We start from the raw sequence: 26074 nt of genomic DNA, 5'->3' as shown, positions 1-26074 counted from the left end.
GTAGACTAACCGGAAGTCGTAGGTTCTTGCTCGACCAATCGACATCGTCGACACGGTTGACATCACCAGATGCACCCTGGTGACATCGTGACTACCACTGGGGATACCGGAAAGGCCAGGAGAGGATGACAGCATTGTTTTTTTTTTTTTTTTTTGTGGCGCGCCCGCGGCGTAGATCGTGACGGGATTCGGAATTCCATGCGCGTGTTTACTTGAAATGTTCAAAAAATATCTGAGGTGCTTTAGAGGCCCGGTCATTATAATCATTTGGTGTAATTCGTCCCCATTGTTGCTGAACAGGACAATGTCATCTGCAAACCGAAGGTTGCTGATATATTCGCCGTTGATCCTCACTCCTAAGCCTTCGAAGTCTAAGAGCTTGAGTACTTCTTTTAAGCATGCAGTGAACAGCATTGGAGAGATTGTGTCTCCTTGCCTGACCCCTTTCCTTGATAGGTAACATTCTACTTTTCTTGTGGAGAACCAAGGTAGCTGTGTACCCTTGTAGATATTTGGCAAGATATTCACGTATGCCTCCTGTACTCCATGATTACGCAATGCCCTTATGACTACTGGTATTTCTACCAAATCAAATGCCTTTTCATAATCTGTGAAAGCCATATAGATAGGTTTGTTGTACTCCGCATATTTATCCATTACCTTATTTATGACATGGATATGATGCATCTTAAAATATCCCTTCTTGAAGCCAGCTTGTTATCTTGGTTGGCTGAAGTCAAGTGTTGCCCTGATTCTATTGAAAATGATCGTGGTGAATATTTTATACAATACTGAAAGCAAGCTAATGGGCCTATATTTCTTCAATTCTTTAACGTCTCCCTGCTTATGGATTACTATAATGTTGGCGTTCTTCCAGCTCTCTGGTAGACTTGAAGTCATGAGGCCTTGCGTATAAAGGGTGGCAAGCTTTTCAAGCGTGATACCTCCTCCATCGTTGAATAAATCTTCTCCAGCAGCTTTTCCCCTGGTTATGTCTTGCAAGGCCCTTCTAACTTCAACGCTAGTTATAGAAGGAGCCTCTGTATGCTATTCACCGCTACATTGAAGGAAAGTAGCTTGGATGCTCTGGGAAGTGTACAGGTCAGTATAGAATTCTTCCGTTGCTTTTTTACTATGTCATCGAAATTGCTGATCATATTACCCTGCTTATCTTTCAGTGCATACATCTTGCCTTGTCCTATGCCAAGTTTTCTCTCACTGATTTCATGCTGCGACCATATGTTACTGCTTCGTCAATTTTGTCCACGGTATAATTTCGAATATCCCTTACTTTCTTCTAGTTGATCAGTTTTGACAGTTGAGCGAATTTTAGCTGGTCTCTCGAGTTCGACACTTTCAAGTTCTGTCGTTTCTTTATTAGGTCCTTTGTTACTTGGGAGAGCTTACCAACTGGTTCCCTTGGTGCCTTACCACCCAATTCAATTGCTGGTTCTGAGATCAGCCTAGTTACGGTTTCATTTATTACCTCTATGTTATCTTCAACTTCGTGTTCTAAAGCTGCGAGCACCAGCTTGAATTGGTCTGCTTTTACCCTTACTGCGTCTAGGTCGACCTGTTTCTTCGTGACTAATTTTATTCTTTATTTTTTGTGCTCACGAGGGTTTCGACGGGAATTCAGGGCGCACGATCCTTTCACAAGCGTATCACCCCTCAAGGAAGCCGAACGCGAGGCCGGGGTACGATTGTGTCCATTGAACCAATGGGTGCCCGGCGGTGGTGGGAATCGAAACAGAGGTAGAACACCCGGCTTCTAATCTGAAGGTCGTAAGTTCGAGACCTCCTCCAGTCCAGTACATTTTCAGTCATGGAGTGGCGCCTGACATCAGCAAAAAACATATCGCGGAGAGCTAGTGGGGCTGCACAAGTCCAGGTGGAACCAAATTAGGAAGGTCCACTAAGCTTCGACAAAGTCACTCCCTAACCAGAACAGGAATTTGCCTCCCTGGTGCAGTATTCGGCCATTACCTCCCACATGATTCCTACAATTACCCATGGCCCTCAGTCCACAGCGGCTGCGGAGCACCTGACCAAGGCGGCAGTCAGACCTGCTACGGGGCAGTGGTGCTAAGAATCTCTGGCTCCGGAGAGGCCAACACTGGAAACTGAACCTGGCAACGTTCAACACGCGCACCCTATCGAGTGATGCTAGCTTAGTGGTGCTATTTGAAGAATTATCAGGCATTGCCTGGGATATTATTGGCTTTAGTGGGTTAGAAGAACTGGTGAGGCTTATACAGATCTCTGTTACAGAGATCTTCCCGATAAGAGAAAATTCGGTGTAGCATTTCTAGTCCATAATGACATAGAGGGCAACATTTATGAATTCTAGCGCATTAATGAGAGGGTAGCAGTCATCGTAATAAAGCTGAAGGTAGTACAAGCCTACGCCCCAACCTCTAGTCACAATGATGAAGAAAAATAACAGTTTTATGAAGATGTTGAATTAACAATGAGAAAGGTGCAAACTCAGTATACTGTAGTCATGGGCGGCTTCAATGCAAAAGTGGGGGAAAAACAGGCTGGTGAGCAGGCAATTGGCAACTACGGCATCGAATCTAGGAACACTAGAGGAGAGATGTTGGCAGAATTCGCGGAAAGGAATAGGCTCCGAATAATGAATACCTTCTTCAGGAAGCGAAGCAACAGGAAGTGGACCTGGAAAAGCCCTAATGGCGTTATAAGGAATGAAATAGATTTCATACTGTCTGTCGATTTGAATATAGTGCAAGATCTAGAAGTGTTAGGTAGGGTAAAGTGCAGTGACCATAGTATAGTGAGGCCTAAAATTTCGGTCAATTTTAAGAGAGAAAGATAAAAAGAAAATAATGTATAGCTGCAAATCATTGTTGCCATTTAAAGTAAAGCCTTTACTCTATAAACAACTTTTTAAAATTCAATCCTCACCTATTGTTTTCTGGTATGGGGCTCCACAATTTCTACGAACTTGCAGAAATTACACCTGATGCCAAAGAAATATATCAGAATGCTTTTTAACTTACCGTATGATGCCTACACGGGTGAATTCTTTCAGCAGGCTGTAATTTTACCTGAGATCCGGCGCAATGTGAACAAAAATCGACATTTTCTATACGACCTTTGTCATGTACAGCAAAACATTACAAGGTCTATACACGAAATAAAGAACCGTGGAAAGTGACAACCCCGAAAACAAATTATTCTGAAGATAAGCCATCTCACATAATACGTACATTACTAAATAAATAGTTGAAAGCTGGTATAGATTTTCTTCATTGTACACCGGTCGAATTGCGCAAGCTGCATATCCTAGATTTTTTAATTACTTTGGCTCTTCGTTCACCTCTATCTTGTTCTTGCGCTTTGTATGATTATGAGACTAAGACATTTCTCTCTATTTTTTAAAGCAGCTTTGCTGTGTGTTGCATTTAATTGAAATTACTGTATGTTGCATTTTATTGCAATTGCCGCTGCTGACTGTTCTGTACAAATGTAGCTATGGGCCTTTGTCAAGCTGCCTCCACGAAGAGCAGCTTTTACCTACAGCTTCCTTCATGAGCGCGATGATGAAAAATAAACATTGTTATGATTAATAAAAGCCGACTTTGTAACACCCGACAACTTTTGAAATAGTGCTGATGTTAACTAGCGCAGCAGTGACAAAGGAGTCCACTGTGTACCGTGCGCTTTGACTCAGCTGGAAAGCAGCTTTATAACTTAATTTGGCATTACAAGTTTTTTGTGATGACAATAAAATGACATAATGATGACATTAGAAAGAGGTAAATTAAAGAATAATGACATTAGGAAGGGGTTAAGGGTGGACATTAAAATGTCATCTGAGGTGGTGAAAATTAATCCGGAACCCTCCACTAGAGCGTGCCTCATAATCAGAACTGGTTTTGACACGTAAAACCCCAGAAAGATGAGATCTACTCATTCCTATATTCTGCGCGTCCGTATGTCCTTTGTAGTGCGAAACAAGTTTTTAATCGTGTGTTAGAGGCTTAGCGGCAACACTTTCTGCCTGTATATTTGATGTTTCCAAGACGTGACTTGGCAGCGTATCAGCAAGGCGACACTTTCTTGCTGACCATCGAAATGATTTTCGTTTGGGGAGAAAACATTTATTTCCCTTTCTATACAGCAAGTAATCTAGAATTCGGTGAGTTTGCCGGCAATTTCTTCTCCGCGCTAGCCGGCCGTTCATGCATCACGAGGCTTTCGCCTTCTGGTTCAGATACACATTTTTCTTCGCAGCTATATATTGCAATCTGAAAAATAGAAAGTGCTAGGGTTAGTGGGGGTATTACGAACAATATGGACTTAGGTATTTGTTACTCACGTGACGTTGCTCTTTCGAAGCGTACCTCTTGATCTTCTGCCAAAGTCGCACTAAGGCGTCATTGCATAGTTTTTTCTCCTTTTTGTTCTTAAATTCCCCTGTACCAAAAAGGAACAATAAACACCAGTATGTAGTCTATGTATATATATATATATATATATATATATATAGTGAGACGACGCCCGGGACGCAGGCAGAGCTCTTCTATTGTCACAGAGCGCGAGACAGCCCACGAACACCAACCCGACAAAATGATGATGATTATGAGGATGGGTATATACACATGAAGACGATGATGAACTGCACAGTTAGCGCTCACACTAACTTCCTCCCTCACGAAAGCGGCCGGTAAGGACAGCGAGTCAGAAACGGTCGGAACGCCGAAGATACGGCTTCAGGCGAGAGACGTGAACAATTTCCGTGCTGCGGCAACGGCATTCAGTAACTGAGGTAACAGGAGCTGCGCGATAGTTCACGGCAGATGTTCTTTCAAGCACGGTATATGGGCCGCGATACCTGTGAAGAAATTTTTCACAGAGCCCTGGCACTCGAACAGGTGTCCACAGGAGCACTTCGTCGCCTGGTCGGAACGAAATGACACGACGGGTCGCATCACAACGGACTTTCCTCTTGTCCTGAATGGTCGCGGTGTGGGCGCGCGCAATTTCGCGGCAGTGGGCGACGCGGGCGGCGAAGTCTTCTTTTAGAGATGTGGATGGAACAGAAGGCGTAGAGAGAAAGGTGGTGTTCAAAACAAAAGACGGTGCACGGCATTACACGAGGAAAAAGGGGCTGTAGTTTGTTGTGCGTTGAACGGCAGTATTATATGCAAACGGGACGAAAGGAAGTATAGTGTCCCAGTTTGTGTGGTCGGGTTTCACATACATGGAGATCATGTCGGACAGAGTTCGATGGAAACGCTCGGTAAGACCATTGGTCTGGGGATGGTATGCAGAGGTGGTCTTATGAATGGTGTTTGAGGCTTGCAGGATTTCAACAAGAACATGGGAAAGAAATGTCTTGCTACGGTCACTTAGAAGAACACGAGGCGCACCGTGGCGCAAGATAATGGCTTGCAGGACAAACTCGGCGACCTCAGAGGCCGCACCAGAAGGAAGAGCTGCCGTCTCAGCGTAGCGAGTGAGATGGTCCACGGCGGTGACAATCCAGCGGTGACCCGCGGGTGTAAGCGGAAGGGGTCCGTATAAGTCGATGCCCACGAATTCAAAGGGAGCGGACGGTCACGGCAATGGTTTTAAAGGGCCGGCGGGAAGTTAGGTCGAACGTTTTCGATGTTGGCATGATGCACACGAACTGACGTACCTGACAACACTAGTAGACAGGCCAGGCCAGAAACAGCGAGTCTTAATGCGGTCGTAGGTTTTATGAAATCCTAAGTGGCCAGCCCTTGCGTCGTCGTGAAAAGCTTGTAAAATTTGCAGTCGAAGTGAGCGGGGGACGACTGGGACCCATCGGTGACCGGTAGGGTGGCAAACTTGCCGCAATAGTGAGCCATCATGAAAATCAAACCGTGCCTGTTGTCGTCTTAACGGCTGTTGGGAGGACGGGATAAGCCAGTGAGGCCGGTCGATAATTGTGCGGCAGTACGTATCTGCACGTTGGAGGGAGGCGAGGTCTTCTGAGGACAGAATGTCAACCGAGGTCACGAACCGTACCGGGGACATGGTTGGGGTCGGTTGGCTGGGAAGTTGGTCAGAGGTGAGGTCAGAGGTGGTGTCAATCACTCAATAATATGGATTCTACATAAGTTGGCGTGCCGAACGGAGGGAAGGTGAGGCAGGGGCATTTGGCGACAGCGGGCAACGAGATAAAGCGTCAGCATCTTGATGTTGCCTTCCAGGCCTATATGTGACAGTGTAGTCGTACTCCTGCAAACGCACAACCCAACGGCCGAGGCGTCCGGACAGATTCTTTAGGGAGGACAACCAACACAGAGCATGGTGGTCAGTCACAATTGTGAATTGGACGGCCATCGAAATAGGGGCGAAACTTTTGTATGGATGGCGAGGCATTCTTGTTCGGTGATAGTATAGTTTCGCTCAGCAGGAGAAAGAGTACGACTCGCGTAGGCCATAACTTGCTCTTCAGGCGCGTGGTTCCGCTGCAGCAGGACAGCGCCTATTCCATGCCCACTTGCGTCAGTGTGTAGGATAGTAGAGGCTGTGGGATCAAAGTGATGAAGCACTGGTCCTGATGTGAGGCATGGCTTGAGGGTCTGAAAGGCGGCTTCACATTCATCCGTCCAGGTAAAGGGTGTGGTCGTGGTCAGGAGTTTATGAAGAGGAGCTGCAATAGTCGCGAAGCCACGGACAAAGCGGGGGAAGTACGACGCTAATCCGAGAAAGCTGCGAAGGTCTTTAGGTGTAGTTGGTGTTGGGAAATGCTGTACAGCAGCGACCTTGTCGGGATCTGGCTCAATGCCGTGCTTGCTGACCACGTGACCTAATACTTTGATGCTGCGGCTCGCAAATCTACACTTCTTAGTATTGAGCTGGAGACCGGCCTTGGCTAGACACGTGAGAACGTCGTCTAAACGTTCTAGGTGCTGGGAGAAGCTGGACGAAAAGATGACAATGTCGTCCAGGTAACCTAGGCAGGTTTTCCATTTGAGGCCGCGTGGTATGCTGTCGATCATTCGTTCAAATGTGGCTGGCGCATTGCACAGACGAAAAGGCATTACGTTGAATTCGAAAAGGCCATCAGGTGTTGCAAACGCCGTCTTCTCTTTGTCGGGCTCATGCATCGGGATCTGCCAATATCCAGAACGCAAGTCGAGGCTCGAAAAGTATTCGGCACCTTGTAAGGTATCCAAAGCATCGTCAATACGATGCTTTGGATACCTAATAGGATATACATCCTTACGGGTAATTTTGTTTAGTGCCCTATAATCGACGCAAAAGCGTACCGAACCGTCCTTTTTTTAACTAGGACAACAGGAGACGACCAAGGGCTTGCTGAAGGCCTTATAACGTTCCGTTGCCTTCTACCTGAGGCAGGTCGCCCAAACTTGGCTTTTCAACAATGAGCGCGGCTTCCCTGATTGGCCAGCATTTACTGCGCAGCTGCGACAGATGTTTGGCACATCTGCTGGGCGCTCCGAAGTAGCGAAACAGAAGCTCGCTACACGCTTCCACGGAGCCGAGGAATCATATACCTCTTACATGAAGATGATGATGAACTGCACAGTTAGCGCTCACACTATATATCCACTCACACTACATATACACTCGACATATCGCAGGTAAAAATAGCGCGAGAGATGACGTTCATTCTCCTCTTTTTCTGCACTGCTGAAGATGTTGAACCTTATTCTTTGCTGAGTAATTTTTTGCACGCGTTGCGTTTGCATCACAATATAACCACTTGAGGAAACAAATACTTTTTTTGCCTGCATCCAATATGACGGCAGCCCCGCAGTACCTTTGTGACGCCCTAATCTATATACTAATCAATATACTATGTAAGTGAGCTCCTACGGCAGGTGCATATACAGCACTGCTGCCTATCTGTTTATTTGTATGCTATTTTGATAACTCGTTCCATCTCAGTTTTCGTGCTTATTAGTGCTATAATACCTTATTTACTATATTACAGCAGACGTTCCCGCCTGTGATTTTTAACCATCACTACTGTGGAATCCATATTATTGCGTGATTGACACCACCTCTGACCTCACTGACTACGCTTCCCTTCTCTTGGCGACCATTCTGCGACTATAAGAGACCCCCGCTTATCCGCCTCACGAGCTACACGGCCTTCCCAGCTCCATTCCTGCCTCCTAATGTGAAATATTATATCGGTTACTCCGATATAATATTCGACACCACTGTCTTCCGGTGTCTTGACTTTAAATTATGGGATTTACGCGCCAAAACCACGATCTGATTATGAGATTATGAGGCACGTCATAGTGGGGGGCTGCGGAATAATTTGGACCTCTAGGAGTTATCTAACGTAGCACCATTATCTATGTACACGGGTGTTGTCATATTTGCCCCCATCGAGATGCGGCAGCTGTGGCCGGGATTCGATCGCGCGACCTCGTGCTTAGCAGCCCAACACAATCGCCACTAAGCAATAACTGCAGGTATCTCTTAACTTCCTCAAGTGTCGTAGAGCGGTAGGGTAGATTTGGTACATATGCACATACCGAAGAAAGTTGACCGAGAAAGAGCTACCACTTCAGCTGATTTAACAGAGCGTCGCACGCGTGCTACGGGGTAGAGTTATACTTCCATCGCCACAAGTACCCTTGTGAAAATTATCATAAACTTAGAATTATTCACGCTAAGGCAACATGTCATTTAAAACGGATATTTTAACGCGATATCGTTTAGGACCCCGTGTCGCAGAAATTCCGGCGTCGGCAAGCGGCGTGTGATCGCGGGTGGCGGAGAGAATCATCCAACCACATCGACCGCGCAGGCCCTCGATGGGGTGCAAGGCTTTGGTGAACAAAAATTTAATATCTCACAGTGAAATCCGCCAGAAAAATGGTAAAGTGCGACTTTACCATTCGGCCGTCGGATTCGCCATCAGATTGTTTACCAATCGGCGAGGGATTGCAATTTGAATGTACAAGAAAACATAATTCTGCGACGAGGAAACTATACATTTCTACGAGACCTGAGCGCGTCGGGGCAATCGTAAAGAATTAATAAAATAATAAAAAAAGGTGCCAGGGCCTTGACATTTTCATATAAGACCACTTATATTGCCCCTGGAATAACTTCTGTCCAGCAAAGCATTTCTGGTTAAAAGGGAAGCCCACCTAAAGGGGATCGGTGGTCTTTGTAAGCTGGCTTTCCCACGTTCAGTGTTGCAGTGAAAGAAGTCTACTTGCCGTATGCGAACGATGCGATGCAAACGGGTCCCGATAACGCTATCGCGTTCAGTCTTAAAGGCGTAGCTTAAGCGACCTCCAAATTTTCTCCGTTCTGTCTTTATATGATAAGTGCTAAAACATCATTTTAGACACAAGCCAACATGTACAACATACGCATACAACATACGCATACAACAAGGTCTACATATCTAAATTAAATTATGGGGTTTTACGTGCCAACACCACGATCTGATTATGAGGCACGCCGTAGTGCGGGACTCCGTAAATTCGGACCACCTGGGGTTCTTTAACGTGCACCTCAATCTAAGTACACAGGTGTTTTCGCATTTCGGCCCCATTGAAATGCGGCCGCAGTGCCCGGGATTCGATCCCGCGACCTCGTGCAGGTCAATATATCTGTTAGTTTCGTCGCCTATTATTAAAAACTGCGCCCGAATAATTTGGTGGCGTAGATAACAACAAGATTTGCATCTGCTCACCTAAAAATTAACGTTGTCCCCACCCTGTGCCGAGTGGTTTAGCGGCAAGAGTTGCATGAGGGGAGGAGATACAATATAGACTCACATGGCTTTATATTCTGCATACAACTGCAAGCAGTTGACGTCAAAATAGTGTCCTTGTTCAACTGCACCTGATTGTTCTGAGGCCGTTGTTCCGTTATGGACACCAGACTTCCCCTCCAACACAATCGTCAAGAATGTTTACAACAGAACACTGAACTATTCTTTTGCGAGTCACTCCGGCAACCGAAACGTTGAAGTTCAACGACGCACCCGACCGCAAGAGAAAAGAAGGAAGAAAGAAAAGAAACGTTATTTTTTACCTGTAACCGCACTTATAAATACTGCAATCAGGATAGTTCCGATGAGAGCGAAGAAACCGCTCCAGAGGTATGACAAGCGAAAGATGAAGAACGTTTCTTCTGATCTGCATAAAAAACAACGCAAAATGCCTAAGAAAAACGTTTTCTTTTTCTCAACGCTCTCAATTTCGTTTTAGCTGACAGCTGCGGTTTGGCAAGTTTATTATCGACAGCATTAGCACGGCACTTCCGCTCGTGGCGAGAGGCGTATTTATATCTAAGTACGTTGCAGGCGGATGAGCAATTCAATTAGGTGACGACCATAGTGTTTGATTGAGAAATATTGTTCCGTGAAATGAAGCGAAAAACAAGAATCATTCCATTGAGTTTTTGACAAGGCATTACTTAGGCCAAGAATTTCTGAAAAAAAATACAATTTCGAAAAACAACTTTGATGCAGTGCAGTTTCCCCAGTTACCTAAACTGGTGGCGAAATATGAAATGATGGTGCATTATCAGAATGGATGGGGCATTAATTCATAGGTTGCGCAAAATAGGTTCATTTTTCACTCACCCTCACACACTGAAAAAGTAGCACCATGACTCATAGCGGCATCACATAATTAAATAATGTCCCTTTCATATGTTCGGATAGGTTCAGGCAACAAAAATGTTATCGTGATTTATTATGGTGGATTTAGTGTTCTATACTTCATCCTTCATTCTGAAAGTATTTTATTTTCACCTGTTGCAACAACAAAAAAATTATGACCCAGACAAAAAATAAAACACTGCATGCGCTGCGTGTAACATAAATTTTATTTTAACATCAATCCTTGGTTCAGTGGTTGCCGAGAAAGACCTTCTATCCGTTCGGTATGTATTTTTATAGAAGGTCTCGAGCTAAATTCTCCTGATAAGGCTCAGACAACACAGTCTCTTATTTGCTGTGAAAATGTACCGCTTGAATCCTATGGCCGACTTGCTATTCCAGAAAAAGGAACAGTATGCCTAAAGTGCAGACTTTTTATACACCACCTTCACTCCTATAAGCGCACAGCCTGAGGAAACTTCCGCATATATTGCCACATATAGAGAGCACAAGGAGGTATCCTATAGCTTGTCATAAATTAGTGAACGTTAGCGCAGCTGTTCTCAAACAGCGTTGCCCGTCTCTTGGTAACTTCCGCTTTTTTATTTTCCATTATTATGTAAGGTTATTCAAGCATGCGGAGCCACATCCTGCCCAACATGTTCCTCGCCTAGTATTATGCCCAGACCACACGTCCACGCGCCTACGCGCCTTGCAGCTGCCGCGCTTCGCGAGGAATGGTGGTTTGCATCCACAAAGACGCGCGACAGCGCGCACTCACTGGGTTCACTCATAGACGTCTTGGTAGACGCCACTTCGTACTTTGATATTGGCAGTGTTGTAAAATGCTTCGATATCTATAAACCTAATTGTTATATTCTTAGAGAAGCTAGATTAGCCCAAAAAGGAAAGAAGAAGCACTTTCTTGCATGATATGAATCTGGTTGACTCAGAGTTGAGCGTACCTTGCCCTAGCTGCGTACCCAGGCGCGCCGACGCGAGACAGCCAAAGCGCGCGACAACAGAGAGGAGCTGTTCACCAAGATCGCGCCGCGTTTGACGCGTACGAGCCGTGCCGCAGCGTCTGCGCATGCGTAGGTGCACGGACGCGAGCTTGCGCGCGTCCGTAAGCGTACGTGTGGTCTGGGCTTTAGTGCTTGATCACTTGGCGGCAAATAGTGTACTTTGCCTGCAGAAAATACTTAAACGTCTCCTTCCTTAAAAAACTACTGCATATATTTAGTTATGTACAAGACCGAGGCTTGGAGTTCGAGTTTACTTACTCAAGGTTTGGCACTGTAGAGGTAGTGTTAAGTGGTGAAAATGTGCTATTGTAGTTTGCAGGGCAGTAATCAAGAGATACTGGAATCCTTGCAGCTCTTGTTCCTCTTTTGAGCGTTTCAGCCATGTGCCACAATTGGTAGCCAAGCATCAAGAGTGTCGCCACACCAGCACCCTGCATTTTCATCATTAGAAATATATACAAGTCGTCAGTGTTACAGGGGTCTTGAAACTGCCACTGTAAATTAAGCCTGAAAATGCATATCCCTTCTTGCTAACCCTCATAGTATTTACAGTGTATCACAGTACATTCACATTAAGAACTCTGTGTATGCAAATCTGCACGTTTTATCATATATTTGTCGTAACAGCCGTGACCAACCAAAATAAAAGTCTTTTTTTTTGTATTCGCACCTGGACGTCCATAGAACACGACCAAAGGTCAGAGCCATATAGCAAAATGGCAAATGCGAAAAAAAAAACAAATCACGCGCTAATCCATTACTTTCAAATTGTATTACCAGCTAAGCAGTTTAGCACATGTTATAGAGGTGACACAGAATTTACATCAAAGGTATGAAGAAATTTTATTTCTCGTGAGTAGCGACGGTGGTTATCCAGAAGAAAGACGCACGCACAAACACTTTTATTTTGATTGGAGGTCTTATTGGTGACATACGTTCGCATGAAAGACTGCCGCCACCTCGGGGAGACGGAGGAAACTAGACACGCGCGACGGGACCGCCGCGCCGGGAGAGCGGAAGGAAACAGGCACGCAAGCGCTTGGAATGACACAACGAGAGGGCGGTGCGAGCGTAAAATGGCCGCACGCGGGTCGCACAGCGGCAAATCTTTGAGAAACCCTTATTATCTACATGAGAGTCTACGAATTTTGAACATGGTGCCTATTGAGAACTAATCTACTGAAGATATATATCCAGGTGATGAGACGTATACGCTTTTGCATAGAATGAAGTGATTTTGCATCAAATTCGAGAGCTGAGTTTTTGCACACGCAGATCTGTTGACGGACACGAAAAATGCATGGAACCCTACCCAAATATAGCTTCGCTGTAAAAATCCGCAGAACCCGTCTCACGATGTCTGTTTACGGTAATGCGTTAAGAATTAAATAAATATTGCCACACAACGTATTGCCACCGTCGAAAGGAGTTATGTATTAGCCGTGTATTGCAGCGGGCACTTCTCTTTCGCACTTCCTTAAGAACACTCGGCGCCATCTAACGACACCGTCGCGAGTCCTGCGCATGACCTCTGAAATGCACTGACTGCCGCTGCGTGGCGAACGCTTCGGAAACGTCCTATGCGGTACCACGGCTCCTCTCTCGTGCTCGCTTCAAAACACGTGGCGCTGCCTAGTGGCGCTGCCTAGAAGTTCACGTGTGGCCTCCGAGACGACACGTGGAAGACGTGGTGTCTCTTGAGGCATCTGATCGGCCCGCTGAGTCGCAAAACTGCGACCACTCGCAACCTTACCAAAGTATTGAACACGTACAAGGGAGACGGCCGCAGACTCCTGGAAGACCTGAAGGCGAAGTACCTAAAGACAGAGAAGGACCGTACCCGGTGCAGGAGAGGTACGAAGGACCTGACAACGAGGAGGTGGACCGGCCGTTTACCATGACAGAACTGTGGACGGCGATAGATGAAAGTAACAAGAAATGTGCACCCGGCAGGGGCGCCATAACTTACAAACTACTCGGTAACATGAGCGGTGCAGCGGCCCGCGGCCTCCTAGAGCATATCAACGAAGCCTGGGAGAACTCGCGGTTGCCGAAGGAATGGAAGGACGCCGAGGTCCGCTTCATTCCAAAGCCCGGCAAGGCCCTCACGATAGACAACATACGGCTCATCTCCTTCACGTCCTGCGCGGGGAAGGTGATGGAGCGCATGGTCCTTCACCGGCTGCAGAAGCACCTCGAAGAAACGGATCAGATGCCGGAGGCGATGTACAGCTTCAGGCAACATCTCAGCACCCAAGACGTGATGATCCAACTTCACGAACTGGTCGTCAAGCAGGCAACGAGGCACGCGCGACGCGGGATACTCGCCCTCTACCTAAACGGAGCGTTTGACAACGTGTCCCACGCGAGCGTGTTGCAAAGTCTAAACAAGACCAGGTGTGGACCAAAAGACATTCGGCTACATAAAAGATTTTCTGTCAAACCGAACGGCGACCATCAGGATAGGGAAGGAGAAGTCAGGCCCTGTCGAGCTCGGCGATAGGGGCACCCCTCAGGGATCGGTCTTGTCACCCCTGCTCTTCAACCTGGCCCTCCTGCCCCTGCCCGATCTACTCAAGCAAATCGAAGGCGTGGACCGCGCGTTCTACCCCGACGACATTACGGTGTTGACGGCCCGAGCCGGGTCCGATGCCTGGATGGAGGAAGCCTTGCAGCGGGCGTCAACAACCGTGCACATGTACGCCAATTCCTGCGGACTGAGCTGCGCTCCCCAGAAATCGGAGCTTCTCATGATCCAACCGGGAAAACCGAAGAAGGAGCTGCCGCCGAACGTCGTCATCATCACCATCGACGGAATGGCCATCAAGCCAACACAGCAGATTAGGATTCTCGGCCTACTGCTTCAGAGCGACGGGAACGCTCACACCGCGGTCACAAAGATCAAGACTACAACCGAACAGATACTTAGTATGTTTCGGAGGGTATCGAACAGAAACCGAGGCCCTAAAGAGGACGATGCCATGCGCTTCGTACGCGCGTTCGTCATGTCGCTGGTTACCTATTCCGCCCCGTATGTCCAGCTGACGAAGGCGAATAGGGACACCCTAAACACGATGCTTCGTAAGCCAACGAAGCAAGCACTGGGCATGCCCATATACTTGTCCACGCAAAGACTGCTAGTCATGGGCGCCCACAACACGGTGGAGGAGCTCATCGAAGCCCAACTCTCTAATCAGAGAATCCGGCTCAATCACGTGGAACACGGACGAGCCGTCTTACGCATGATAGGATGGCAGATCGAGCCAGCACCCATCAAGGTGACCTTTCCGGAAGACTGGAAGACGACCATTCAGAGAAAGCCTCTTCCTCTGAACATGAAGCCGGGCAAGAACGACGAGAGGCACACCGCGCGGGCCAAAGCTATGGCCCGGAAGCTGGAAGGGAATCGCAGGGTACTCTACATGGCCGCCTCGCTCCGAAAACACAGTGACCGAGCAGCGGTGGTGGTTACGTCAAAATACAGGCTGGTCGTCAGTGCGTCCCTCAAAACAACAGACCACGCAGTTGCCGAAGAAGGGGCCGTGGCCCTCGCACTCGCACAGCCGAGCGTGGACACCGTGGTCACCGACTCAAAGACAGCACACGGAAGCTTCCGCAGGGGGGTAATCTCCTCCGAGGCCCGAGCCATTTTATCCAAGTGCAAGCCTCCGGGAAGAGCCACATAGCTTGTGTGGGTCCCGACTCACTCGCAGGTAGCAGGCAACACTATCGCCGACTACCATGCCCGAGAAATGTCAATCTGGGCCGAGCACGAGCCGGAAGAGCTACCGCACCCGGTTACCAGCTTTCGGGAGACTACCCATATGTACTGAGAGGACAGGTGGAGACTGCCAGAACCGCACACCAAACTCCCCAGGCAACAACAGACCATCCTGCGTCGCGCGCAGGCGGGATCGCTTACGCATCCCGTACTGATGAACCGCGTGTACACTGCGGAACACGATACACTCTGTCCTTTTTGCAAACTGGAAAAGGCCACCCTGCCGCACATCTTGGCAGAGTGCACAGAACTCAAAACCCCCCTCCTCCCCTTCCCGCCAACACCCCCATTCCCCAACCCCTTGAGCGATGGGAGACCTTGTTATCCAGCCCCGCCCTACCGATTCAGCTCGCACTGACGGACCAAGGCCTGGAGCTGCTGGGAACATATGGGTCCCGTAACTAGAAAACCACCCCGTCTGGTGCCTGCGTGCACCACCAATATATTTTGGGCCCAATTAAAGTTTATTCATTATCATCATCAACACACATGCTGGGAGCCTGTTTAGCAGGAGGCTCTTCCAATATGGCTTTCCAATATTTAAAGAGAAAAGAAAGAGCATCCATTAGAACATATTGTTACGGGAAGGAAGAAGCGTACTAGTATTTACAGATGGGTGTTAACGGCTGCGCAGAGAAGCGACAAACATCGTCTGCCAGGCCACCAACCATGTCCTCTTCTTTCGAGATTACAGACTGCGACATTACTGGGCCACCTTACTGGTGCAACTCACTGGTTCCAGAAAGGAACTGTTTGTTGCAGCTGACATATTTGATGTCAGATATAGGTGAAGGTATGGTAGCATCCAGTGGAGAGACTTCATATGTGACAGGCGTCACCTGGCGCAGGATGCGATAAGGGCCGTAGTATCGCGAGAGGAGTTTCTCCGAAAGACTGACACGTCGAGATGGAGACCAAATTAGCACAAGAGCACCTGGTTCGTATTCGACGTCGCGGTGGTGCTGATCGTGACGGCACTTCTGACGTGCCTGTGAAGCAGAGAGACGAAGATGGGCAATCTGGCGTGCTTGGGTCGCGGTGGTTATGACATCACGAGCGTACTCTGTCAGCGAGTCGAGTTGGTCGAAAGTAGAGTCTCGAAAGGCAAGGTCGGTTCACCGCCCTATAGAAGGTATAAGGGCGAGTAGCCAGATGTGTCGCGGCGGGAGGGATTGTACGGAAACGTGACGAATGGTAGAGCAGTGTCCCAACCGCGATGACTGTAGGAAACATGCATCGCGAGCATGTCAGTTATTGTCCGGTTCAGGCGTTCAGTGAAGCCGTTAGTTTGAGGATGGTAGGCTATAGTAAGCTTGTGTTTAGTAGCAAAGGATCGAAGTAAGTCGTCGATGACTTTGGCAAGAAGGTATCGTCCGCGATCGGTGAGAAGTTGACGAGGTGCACCGTGGTGTAAGATAAGGTCGTGAAACAAGAAGTCAGCGACGTCTGTAGCGCAACTGGTGGGAAGGGCTCTTGTAATGACATAGCGGGTGGCATAGTCCGTAGCGACGGCAATCCACTTGCCGCTACATTGCCGTAGCGACGGCAATCCACTTATTTCCGTCAATTGATGTAGGGAATGGTCCGAGAAGATCAACGCCTACGCGAAAAAAAAAGGCCCGGTCGGTGTATCCAGAGGCTACAGCTGACCAGCAGTATATATACAGCTGGTCGTTTTCGGCGGTGACACGACTCACACGCAGTGACATAGCGATGGACGGAGCGGTTGAGACGGGGCCAGAAATATCCTTGCCGGATTCGGACATAGGTCCGAGAGACGCGAAGGTGTTCAGCGGTGGGGACGTCGTGCAGCTTCTGCAGTACAGTCTGCTGAAGATGTGACAGAATGACGATTAGCAGCTCGGGCCCATCTGGATGCAAGTTGCGGCAATACAGGGTGTCATTGTGCAGTACGAAAATGTGAAGGGATGGGTCAGACGGGTCAGAGAGCAGGCATTCTATAAGCTGCCGTAACGATTCATCGCGTCGCTGTTCAGCCCCAATGTCTTTGAAAACGTAAAGCGAGAGAACGCAGATCAGTGGTGCATCAACTTAAACGTTCGGTGCATCAACGGGTTAACGAGACAGGCAGTCGGCGTCCTGATTTAAACGACCCGACTTTTACACCCCAGTTTATGCGTATTCCTGAAGTAGGGCCCAGCGACTCAGGCGTCCAGTGGGATCCTTGAGGGAAGAAAGCCAGCAAAGGGCGTGGTGATCGGTTGTAACTGTAAATGGGCGACCATATATGTTGGGTCGGAACTTGTCCGAGCACAAATGAGGGCCAGGTACTCCAGCTCGGGTAATCGAGGAATTGCGCTCGGATGGGGAGAGGAGGCGGCTGGCGTAGGCGATAACGCGGTTGTGCCCATATTGGTGTTGGGCAAAAATTGCACCGATGCCGTAGCCACTGGCGTTAGTGCGAATTTCTGTCGGAGTGGAGGCGTCGAAATGGGCGAGAACAGCAGGTTTGGTGAGAAGCGTGATGAGGCGGAAGAAAGAAGACGCTTATCGAGAGTCCCAGCAGAAAGGAACGTCTTTCATGAGGAGGTCAGTCAGGAGACGAGCAACATGCGCGAAATTTTCATAAACCGGCGGAAGAAAAAGACCGATAAAGCTGCGAGCATCTTTGATAAAGATTGGTACAGGGAAATTCTACACTGCACGAACTTTAGAGGGGTCGGGGCGAATGCCTGACGAATCGACGAGATGTCCAAGCATGGTTATTTGGCAGTGACCGAAATGGCACATGGACGAGTTGACCTGCAGGCCAGCGGCGCGAAAACCGAAAGAACAGATGAAAGTTGTTCAAGATCCGTCGCAAAAGTTGGAGAGAATACGATAACGTCATCCAAGTAGCACAAACAGATTGACCATTTCAATCCACGCAAGATCATGTCCATCATGCGTTCAAAGGACGCCGGGGCATTTGACAAGCCAAAAGACATTGCCATAAACTGATACAGGCTGTCAGGTGTGACGAATGCGGTCTTCTCACGGTCCATTTCATCCACGGCAATTTGCCAATATGCGGAGCGAAGGTCTATTGATGGAAAATAAGTGGCACCGTGGAGACAATCCAGAGCATCGTCAATCCGTGGAAGTGGGTAGACATATTTCTTGGTGATCTGGTTTAGATGCCGATAGTCCACGCAGAATCGCCAGACGTTGTCCTTCCTTTTCAAGACAACAACCGGGGAAGCCCACGGGCTAGAAGAGTGTTCAATTATCCCTTTGGCAAGCACTTTGTCAACTTCGCTCTGTATAGCTTGTCGCTCAGAGGGCGACACCCGGCATGGGCGTCGGCGAACAGGTGGCGCAATTATGATTTCAAAATGTCAATGTTTATGCACCGGAAAGGTCAAAACTTTATCCTGATAGAACGATTTTTGTTCTTGTTTTTCATCATCTATAAGCCGTACCGAAATGCAAACAGCAGTTCATGCATGCGGACGCAGCGACGTGACGACGTTCGAAGCGTTGTGTAATGCTTGCCGACGGAAACATCTTCATTAGATAAGCATAGACAAAGTAGTGTGAAGTTTCCGAGGGAGGCAATGAGCCTAGTGAGTTCCTTCGTATCACTTGTGGGTCAGTGATGTTGCCTAGTTCAACATGGCACTCTTCGCATTTCACGAACTTTGAGGAAGGCACAGAAAGAAATAATTATGGAAGACACTAAGTGCTGAAAACGACTAAATGAGATGTTTCAGGACGCATTAACAGCTGTGCCATTGCAAGTTACGTTCTTGAAGCGAAAAAAAAGACGTCTTCAAATACACTTCTCGAATGAACCAGGCAATTTGTGCACAAAATTATGCCCTGGTGGCGGTACAGGACCGATGACCGAAAATTGAGTTTATATTACTCCAGTGTCTTTAGCAGCTTGTTAAGCAACCTTAGCTAGGATACTCTATATAGCAGCTTCATAGGACGCCAGCAATATCCTGCTAAAAGTAAGACCCTTACGTTCCTTCAGATCATACTTCTGTTTCATAGCAGGGGAACATTTATGATTCCGGAGCGGAAAAATAACACTGCCATAATAAGGGCCCAAAATGATGCTATGAATAGTTGAGCATGCACTAACATTCTTTTTTCTGTACTACAGTCATGGTTGCAAGCTTTCAGTAAAAAAACAATGAAAAATAAGCAGGCTCTATTGTTTTGCGGCCTCTCGTAAAGCGTGTGCACCGTTCTTTACCACTTCACAAAACGCTGTACAAAGCCCTACAAGCACTGTGACAAAGAACAATACGACTAACGAGCCGGCACTGTCAAGCAACAAATCTGAATAGCCTACGCTTTGTAACTTTGTTATGGTCGCATTGCCTGGCTGCATTTATTTGGGACAACTTTCGCGACATAAGGACGTGCATAATTTTGCCTCCCTAAAGACATTGCACAATGCAAGTAATGTGACGTAGCGTATTTGTTGCAAAGCAAGATTAAAAATCTATTTAATTGCCTACGTACCTTGCAGTGAACAAAAGGAAACAACACAGCCAAAATGCACAATCCGACAAATGGCGCCGTGACTGCTGCGTTCACCATTAGAAGTATCTGCAAAGAGTGTGATAAGTAGTGTGAATTTGCAGCACATGGTTTTAATATCGTTCGGAAGACGAAAACTGTGAAAATCTACAGAAGCCGGTGCTTTTGCACCGCATGACAGTATGTGCATTATCGCACGACATTGTGCCGGTGCAGAGTCAGCCCATACGTATCACGGGCCAAAGAAAGGAGTTAGGAGAAATGTCGCAAACGACGGCACTCGCCGCTCGGTAATTAGTTCATATCGCTTAGCCTGCTTGCAGGTCGAGTAGTATATGATCATCATCATCATCATCATCATCATCAGCCTATATTTATGTCCACTGCAGGACGAAGGCCTCTCCCTGCGATCTCCAATTACCCCTGTCTTGCGCTAGCTGATTCCAACTTGCGCCTGTAAATTTCCTAACTTCATCACCCCACAAGTTAAGGATCGCACAAGGAACGATGGAAAAGGAAAATGTGAGGCCTAACGTTAAGAGACACGAAGAGCTCTCCTGCATTATTAGTGCGAGCGTTCTTGGCATTCACTTCGAACAATATGCCTCGACTGTCTCCATACTCGCTGGGTTTAGTGTTGTATGAATGTTTTATGTTCCCCAAATGCAAGTTCGGCTCCAGCAATGTTGTTGTGTGGATGTGACAATAAAAAAGGAACGCACATCAGCTCTGAAGCGCTTAACAGAAAGGACATACAAGACAAAAACCTGATTACAGCTACACAATAAGCGCTTGAATTGGTGTGGTGTGCGTAATAGGGAGTATTTTGAAAGTGAGCACATTTTTTCTTTGGAAAGCTTGTAAATTTTTTAAACCTACTGCACCAAATTCTGGGACAGACCTCAGTATATAAAGTTCTATTGGCGCTAAAAACAGTGCCTGGTATACAACCACGTGTCATGAGCGTTAGACGCTGTCTCTTGACAGATGGCTCCACTAAGGGAATATCTAAATTACAGAAGAGCAGTGATAATTACCGTTTAAAAGGTTCAGTTAGAAAGCATGGACACATGTAGGAATTGCTGACACAAATACCCTTCGGTAAATCTATGCCTAACCTTCCAATTGACGAATCCTTATAAAATAGCTCAGCTTCCAGTCATTCCTAGTTAAAAGTCGAAAGGCCATATGACAGCAGCCACTCGTAGAGAGCAGTAGAAACGGTTATATTATAAAACCACCTTTTAAAAGAACAAGGACGAAAAGACTGAAATGAAAATAACAAATTCGTGATTTGGACTAGGACAGGCATTGAAAACTGGGCAGAAAACAATATTTCAATTATTGTTCACGGGCCACTGCGGATGGTCACTTTGGCCACAAAATTTAGGCGCTAAAATTGGAAACGCTATGTAACGATTCGGACCAGTAATAGTTCTAGGTAACGACTGCCGACTGCTTCGACTGTAAATTGTGTTTCCCGAACTCCAACTCTTCTTTCTGATGAAATGATTATGCAGTTGCCGCATTTTCATCAGCCCTAAATACAGGTTGTCTTCAATGGATGGAATATCGAGACTGAAATTTAGCGGGAGATTTTGCCTTCTCTTGCCTCCGTCTCTGGCGTTTCCTGTTAAAATTTACCACATCATTAAAAATTACGTATTGAAGATGGCGTGCATGAGTGTTGCTAATAAAAAAATAGGGGTTTCCGCAAAGTTTTATAAATATAATTAGGCGTTGAAAAAGTACTGTTGTTTCCCATGTTCACTAAATATGCAAGACATCGTATAGCATTGCGAAAGCCTGGAAGAGAAATTACGTTATAGAATATTTGTCAACCGATGCATCATATAGGTCTGGAATATTAGTTTCTTACAACAGCTCTTCTGTAACCGCCATTTGGTCCTTTCAGCTTGACACAGAAACATGAGCATCCCGTCACAACCATTGCTAAATGTACACTACTGAACAGTCAACCTGCTATTACCGGACGACGATTTTTTGCTGAACTGCTAAAGCCATTTTCGTCGGACCGTTTGAGTAAGCCAACCAATTCACAATTTCCTATCTGGCTGTATAAAAAGGGCGCGCACACGCAACTGACCAGCGTGCTGTACGAGGGCTGAGCAAATTCTTCCGTGTCGATAAGTTATCTATAATATGACATGGTCATCAATGAAGCCCCACACCCGAGTGAATAATGTCCGTGTATCTATATCCGTGGCCGCTTTTGTCTTGTATTTAGTAGAGCAGTCGGGTAGCCACTATTTTGCAGGCGCTTCAATAAACCGTATAATTTACAGATTTTTGAAGTTTGGAGCTTCTGAGGGAATTTATTATGTAGTTCTTCCTCACCTGTATATTCCTAATCTGTTTACACATTCTCTAATGTCGTAATAGGCTCGGGGCTAATGCTCTCCCCGTATTCGCCGCTTCGCCTATGGGTGTGTCATTGCGAAACGTGAAACGAATCGCGGGTTACTTTTGTTAACACCTTGCAGATGCACGTCTTAGGAGGAATGAAGCATCATGTTAAAAGCAGCGATAGTTATTGCTCCCGGCCTAAGGGTGGCAGCAATTTCGAAATAGCGGATCATATACCGCGCTATTTATTATGGCTTCCTTTGTGTAGTGTTCTATTCAATTGCAGAGTTGATTTCTGCTGTTTACTTTTTCAACGGTATTCTACATGCTGTTGCTATTGCGTCACTGCAATATTTGAAAAACGAAGTATTTACTTACCCTAGTTAAAGATCCCATGTGTACAACCAGAGAGCTGTACGCTGTCATTATCACACCTAGAATAACAGCTGTAAAAATTTGCAATAAATTGGCATCAGAAAACCAGCTAGGATACTTCTAATTACGTTTCAGCTTCAGAAATTTCAATGCAATGCAGAAATTATCATATGCACAATAATTATTTATTAAATAATAAAGACAGAACAGCAATTCCATCTTGGCTTTACTTGCATTGATGAATAGAATTTGACCCCACATGATGTCTTCGAGAAATAACTATTTCATTATAATCAATTACGGCGAGATAAAATGTGCGACAGGTTGACGGGTAACATGAAACAATGATAACATGAAAAAATTTGCCACTAGCACTGATGTCGCACAACGAAAATTCGCGTGGTTTCATTATTTCAGTCACTACTGTGGGTATGCCTCAAACCTAAAAACACCCCCACGTAAAAGAAGTATCACAAAATCAGAGAGCCGGTGTGACGATGTGATTTTTCACAAATAGTATTCGTGTATTTTATTATAGCCGTGGTGTTGTGCGGTCGCGCCTGATTGTACATGTTTTAAAATTACGTGAGATATGAGTAATCAGGTATCGAGACCAGTTTTGACTGCAGGCGAAGACATACCGAAGCAACTTTCACTATAGAGTACAATGTCATGCTAATACATACCGAGGCGCAGTATAAATGCATTTTAATCAAGCACTGTGGGTTGAGCCTACACCACCTAGATAACACAAGGCCTGTTCACTCCGATCCATGACGTCATGTTACCTGGCCCGACAGCCATATAATCTAATAGAGATGCTACTGAGCAAGCAGCGGTGATTTTGAGGTCACCGCTTTCGTCATGGCAGGCTTAGCGATGGAAATTTCTGGCCAAGTAGCCTGACGTCACAGATCGGAGTGAACAGGCCTCGTGCTATTTAGGTGGTGTTGGTTGAGCACAACGGTCAAGCGAATTTTCTTACAAGAAAAACTTCACCGACCATTACGATACTCTCCATTTGAAATTTGAGCGCATCTCTATACGTGTTTTCATTTCGCGATGAAATGGCGCGGGCAATTTGTCTCGTGCGGCACATTTAAAAGGGAGAGAAGTGTCACGCGACTTCCTCGCTAATCTGGAGATCGCGAGAGCCAGTGCGTCGGTGATGCGTGGGCGCGATTCACAGCAGCCGCCGACGACAGACCCCTACGGCAACTCACGCTACTCTGACACCATGTCGTAGCCATCGTCGCCGCTATATGCTTTACTTCGTACGCTTTCGCCATACCCTCCTCCCCTTTCCGCCTCATTGTACCGCAGCACCCTCCTCTCCGCTTTGCTCCTCACGCCTCTTTGCTCTCGCCGCTTTTTCATCGCCCGCTGCACGCGGCGTTCGCTCTTATCTTTCTCTGTGCTTGTTCGCTCAGGTACGAGTTACAACACTGACGCTCGCCTCAAGAACGGTCGCCTAACAGCTGTGCTCTGAAACATGTTGGCGTTGACAACGGCGGACTTGCTCCAATACCTCCCATGCTATCGCTAATTGCGACACCACACGCAGATGAGGCGCCCGAGCAGCCAGAGAATGCATAGGCTAGCAGTAGCGTGACCGACGCACACTGACACGTGGCGTATGCTTGGTACGCTGCATCGAAACGGTTGTTTCACGTAGCCAAGCGCTCGTACGGATGGTCTGCAGTAGCACGGTGTCAACCAAGTTCCCTCTCCTGCGTGACATCAGCTGATGGGCTCCAAAGCCCTACTGAGCTCATGGTCACTACATTCAGTTTCTATGAGGTCGTCGATTGCCCTCTCCTTCTCAATAAAGTTCATGACATCGCTTTAGTGAGGAGCGTCGTAGAACAGAAGATAGGATTAAAGGGAAAATGAGACATCCCCCCAATTGTAGCAATTGCTACAAAACAAACCCATATGGGGAACCTATACTATTATGTCAAACACTTGCCTTTGCTTCGAGTTGTTGATAAGTCCGACTTCGCCCTGCCATCTGCTAGCTGCCTGGTTCGCTCACATGGTAGAGCGGCTGCCCCAGAAAGGCGGTGGTCCCGCGTCTGAGTACCGGACCAGGACGAATTTTTCTTCAATTGCGAGGCTTTTTTTTCGAGGAACCCGTATGGTTTTTCTTTGTAGCAATTGCTACGATTAGGTGGATGTCTCATTGTTCCTTTAATTACTTCTCTCCACATAGCGGGTTTCTGCTGAACTATTATGTCAAACAGAAGTTAGGACTTCTGTCGTGTCGCGTTTCGACGTAGTAAAAATTTTATAATACCCTTAAACACCTGCGCAAATTAATTTCAATTCTGCCATATGGCTGAACATAAGAGCTCAGCTCGTGTGACGTATACCTACGCATGACTCTATAAATATAACCTTGTTCTCTAAAGCAGTACCTTTTTCGTCAGCATTGATATACTCGGAATCTACGAGAGGCTGTACCAGCAAAAAAGCAGGGCAAATGCCGAGTCGACTACTTATTCGCTAAAGGCCGTAACCAAATGGACGCCAGGATACCACGACATGAGCACTGTGGAAGATAACGCCTTACGTAGTGCGGTCTCGAATTCAACAGCGACCTGAACGACGTCCGCCCGTGCTTTCCCGAAGCCCTTCTATCCAAATGCAATTGAATTTTAAGCCACTCAATGGAATGCTTTTTCGAATGAGAACGAATTCACTATTCACCAACCTATAAAAGCACTGTGCAACGTATTTGCGGGCCGTAACTTTCTCATCGCGATATTATTAAGAAGAATTATAAGGGAGACACTATCTGATGTATCAGGGCTGTTGCTATCACTAAATAATACGTATTTTTCCAGTTCGGTGGTTCGATATATTTTTAGATTAATTCTTGGACTGTACATGTCGACTTGAAGAAACAAAAAATGGCGGTTTTTCGTGAATATCACCGAATTGTACCTGCAGTGAGGCATTGTTTTTTGCAATTATCATCACACAGTACATTCAATCATTCATAAGGACCAATACGGGCTCTAAGTATAAAAGATACGTGATTGAAACAATGCATAAGCTCATGCCCAACCGATATACTTATGCCGCACTTCATAGTGCTTTTTTAGTCAAAGGGGCCCTGAGTCATTTTTTTTTGCTGATTCCATAAAGGCCTCACTATTAAAGGACGTCGTCTTACGAACATCATGCCGCAAAAAATGATGGGACTCCTTCAACTATAAGGGGAGTTATCACACCGACACCAGGATTGTTCTCCATTTTCGTTTAAGCTAGCCCGCTGGAATCTACACAGCGGAGAAAGCAACACAGCAAAGCTCCGGCCAAAAGTTCAGTGTTGCGGCGGCGAGAGGGCTAGTCGCGAAACACCGTGGCGGCCGTGGGAAAATACGCTGCGCAGCACAGGGGTGCCGAGTCGGAGGTTACGCGCAG

The 26074-nt window shown here is 46.8% G+C and overlaps 1 protein-coding gene across 1 annotated transcript in view; it reads right to left on the bottom strand.

The window, feature by feature from the left end:
- Window positions 1-26074, bottom strand: part of LOC119452554 (sodium-coupled monocarboxylate transporter 1-like) — a 322121-nt gene that overhangs the window by 213788 nt on the left and 82259 nt on the right. The window contains exons 10-14 of the mRNA XM_049668027.1: window positions 22649-22716; window positions 19886-19972; window positions 11887-12059; window positions 10033-10136; window positions 4368-4440 (exon numbers count right to left, since the gene is read on the bottom strand). Coding sequence (XP_049523984.1) covers window positions 4368-4440; window positions 10033-10136; window positions 11887-12059; window positions 19886-19972; window positions 22649-22716 — 505 coding nt within the window. The remainder of the gene's footprint in view (window positions 1-4367; window positions 4441-10032; window positions 10137-11886; window positions 12060-19885; window positions 19973-22648; window positions 22717-26074) is intronic.

The sequence above is a fragment of the Dermacentor silvarum genome, chromosome 5 (assembly GCF_013339745.2).
Source record: "Dermacentor silvarum isolate Dsil-2018 chromosome 5, BIME_Dsil_1.4, whole genome shotgun sequence".
Lineage (NCBI taxonomy): Eukaryota > Metazoa > Arthropoda > Arachnida > Ixodida > Ixodidae > Dermacentor > Dermacentor silvarum.
Note: the sequence above shows the minus strand (reverse complement) of the source record. Positions and strands in the feature narration are given on the sequence as shown.